General features: G+C 39.5%; 1 protein-coding gene across 2 annotated transcripts in view; it reads right to left on the reverse strand.

The window, feature by feature from the left end:
- POLD3 (polymerase (DNA-directed), delta 3, accessory subunit) overlaps positions 1-2,789 on the reverse strand; it is a 59,508-nt gene that overhangs the window by 33,505 nt on the left and 23,214 nt on the right. The window contains exon 6 of one of the 2 annotated variants that reach the window (XM_015557505.1): positions 466-721. In XM_015557505.1, the coding sequence (XP_015412991.1) occupies positions 466-721 (256 nt within the window). Of the gene's footprint in view, positions 1-456; positions 722-2,789 lie in introns of both variants that reach the window. The other variant, XM_006777926.2, reaches the window with a different exon arrangement.

Raw genomic sequence — 2,789 nt, forward strand, 5'->3', positions numbered from 1 at the left:
ATGTATTATATATAAAAACAAATCCAGACCCACCCGTACCAGTATTAATCTCCAAAGCTTAGGTCCTCACAGTTCTTATAAAATTATTATCCATGAATGTGTCTAAAATTTTCTTGAGTGAATTTAAAAACTACTTAGTTTGACAAAATTAAAATAGATCAGAGGCAGTATGGTATGCGATGGGGAAAACCCTGCAAAAGATTACATTTGTAATCATTAGAAGTGGATTTGATGCTGGTTCCACCACTTGGTAGCTCAAGGCTTAGTGAGAAGCATTAGCAAAAGAAAAAGACTGTTTCATATGAAAATATCAAGAACTAAAGGATTCAAACCAAAGTATAAAAAATAGAACTAAATATCAGAACCTTATATAATCAAACTACCACCACTGGAACTATTTGTGCTTTGCTAGTTACCCATTCTGAGCTGAAAAGCATACCTTTAAAGAAGACTTACATTTGTTACCTCTTTAGCTTCCGTTTTGGTTTCTTTGTTGGTATCTTGGTTTTTAGAAGCAGCTTTAGAGGCAAACATTCCCATAATTCCTTTAGGTTGGTGGGAAATCTGTTTGGAAGTAGGTGGGCCATGACCATTGGTGGTCAACTCACTATTGGCTTGTGTCTCACTTGATACCTGAAGATTTGACTGGTCAAATTTTTCAGAAGATGAGGTTTCAGCAGAAGCTCTAGGAACTGCAGCTGCACACTGTATGGCACTAAACCTGAGACAGAATGTTACATTAATGTCAATATCGAACCTTACTTTCAAACTCTTGCTTCTTCAATGTAATACTTTTTAAGCCTAACACTATTAAAGGAGAAAATTTCAGAACTAGAATGAATTTTAGGAATTATTTTCTGCAAAGCACTCATTCGGATAAATATTAGAGAGAAGCCAGTGACTTGTCTTAGATTATATATCTAGCTATAGTAACAAGACTAGGATTGGAATCAAAAGTAGGATAAGGGAGGATTTGAGATCTTGCTCCTCAGCATGTTGTCAATTTGGTTCAAATAAATTCTTATAAAAATAAATCCAAACAAAACAAAAACCCAAGGATATGGAATCTATTATACCATATTAAATATTCTTGTTTTGAAAAAAGCATCCTAATTCTAAATAGTAAGAATATACCAACCAATAATAAAAGAATAGTAATTTCACCATACTTGGGAAACCAAATATTCCTTTTTTAATATTTTCATATTTACTCCATGTCATCCTAAAGGGCTAGACATGCAATAAATACTAACTAATTAAAAATTAAGAACTCTAAATATTAACACATTTCCTGGCAACTCTCCTGGCCAGAGTGGATCATGATTAAAACATGTAAGAAGGCCCTAGTCGGTCTGGTTCAGTGGATAAAGCGTCAGCCTGCGGACTGAAGGGTCCCAGATTTGATTCCCGTCAAAGGCACATGCCAGGGTTGCGGGCTTGATCCCCAGTAGGGGGTGTGCAGGAGGCAGCCAATCAAGGATTCTCTCATAATTGATGTTTCCATCTCTCTCCATCTCCCTTCCTCTCTGAAACCAATCTATACTAATAATAGAGGAATATGCAAATTGTCTGGGACACCGTCACAGTAACAGTAACAACCAAACAACAGGCTGCATGGGGCAACAAGGCCAGCAGGGGGGTTAGTGAGGGATGACCACATGACTGAACAGTAGGCTGCGTGGTGTGACCAGGCCAGCAGGGGGGCATTTGGGGGCAGCCAGACTGGCAGAGGGGGCAGTTAAGAGCTTAAATAAGGGGTGGTTAGGGGTGATCAGGCTGGTGGGGGGCAAGGGGGGCAATTAGAGGCTATCAGGCAGGCAGACAGGTGAGCAGTTAAGAGCCAGCAATCCCAGATTGTGAGAGGGATCCCAGATTGGAGACGGTACAGGCTGGGCTGAGGGGATTCCCCCCCGCCCCCATGCATGAATTTCATGCACCGGGCCTCTAAGTAAAAATATATTAAGAAACAAACAAAACAAAAAACATGGAAGAAGCACCCTGCCCACATCATTCAGTTGGTTGGAGCATCATCCCGGTTCATTAATGTGGGGGTTTGATCTCTGCTCAGGGCACATATAAGAAGCAACCACAACCAATGAATGCATCAATAGATGGAACAACAAATCCCCCCTTCCTCTCTCTCTCTAAAATTAATCCATAAAATTTTTAAAAAATAAAACCTGGAAGAAGCTGGGAAAACATTGCCTCCTATAACCTGTGGTCCGTAACAATCGTTTGTTAATAATTTCTAATAATACCAACTAACAGCACCAGAAAAGTATGTCCAAAACCAAGTGAAGAAATTTGGAACTGTTTGAATAGGTATTAAAGGGAACATTCATTGTAGACATGCCTGTTTTACACAAATCCATAATGTAATATCCCACATTGTGAATGGATAACTGATCTAGCCTTCTCAAACGGCTATCCTTGAAAAGCAAAGTTCCCCAACTTTTCCTAACAAAGAACATTTTATTTCCCAGTCTTTTGCTTATTGTGGGTATGTAAGAGCTCCTTGAAGTTAGGGAAATGTACCATTCATCATTTGTATTTCAGGTACTCAGTATAAGACCTGGCATATAAAAGTGTCAGGAAATATATACTGAAAGAATGATTATTTAAGCCACTGAAAGTGAGGCTTCTGGCTTCTCTCCCATCTTCACCTCAACTTGGGGTGGGAGAAGATGGAGGTTAAACTATGTGGTGAAAGCAATTATCTTAGAGATCAACCAGGCACAAATTCAAGATTAACTGCTAGAATAACTGGCCTAAGGGGGGGGGGGGGGGCG

Source organism: Myotis davidii, unplaced genomic scaffold (genome assembly GCF_000327345.1).
Source record: "Myotis davidii unplaced genomic scaffold, ASM32734v1 scaffold169, whole genome shotgun sequence".
NCBI classification, from domain to species: domain Eukaryota; kingdom Metazoa; phylum Chordata; class Mammalia; order Chiroptera; family Vespertilionidae; genus Myotis; species Myotis davidii.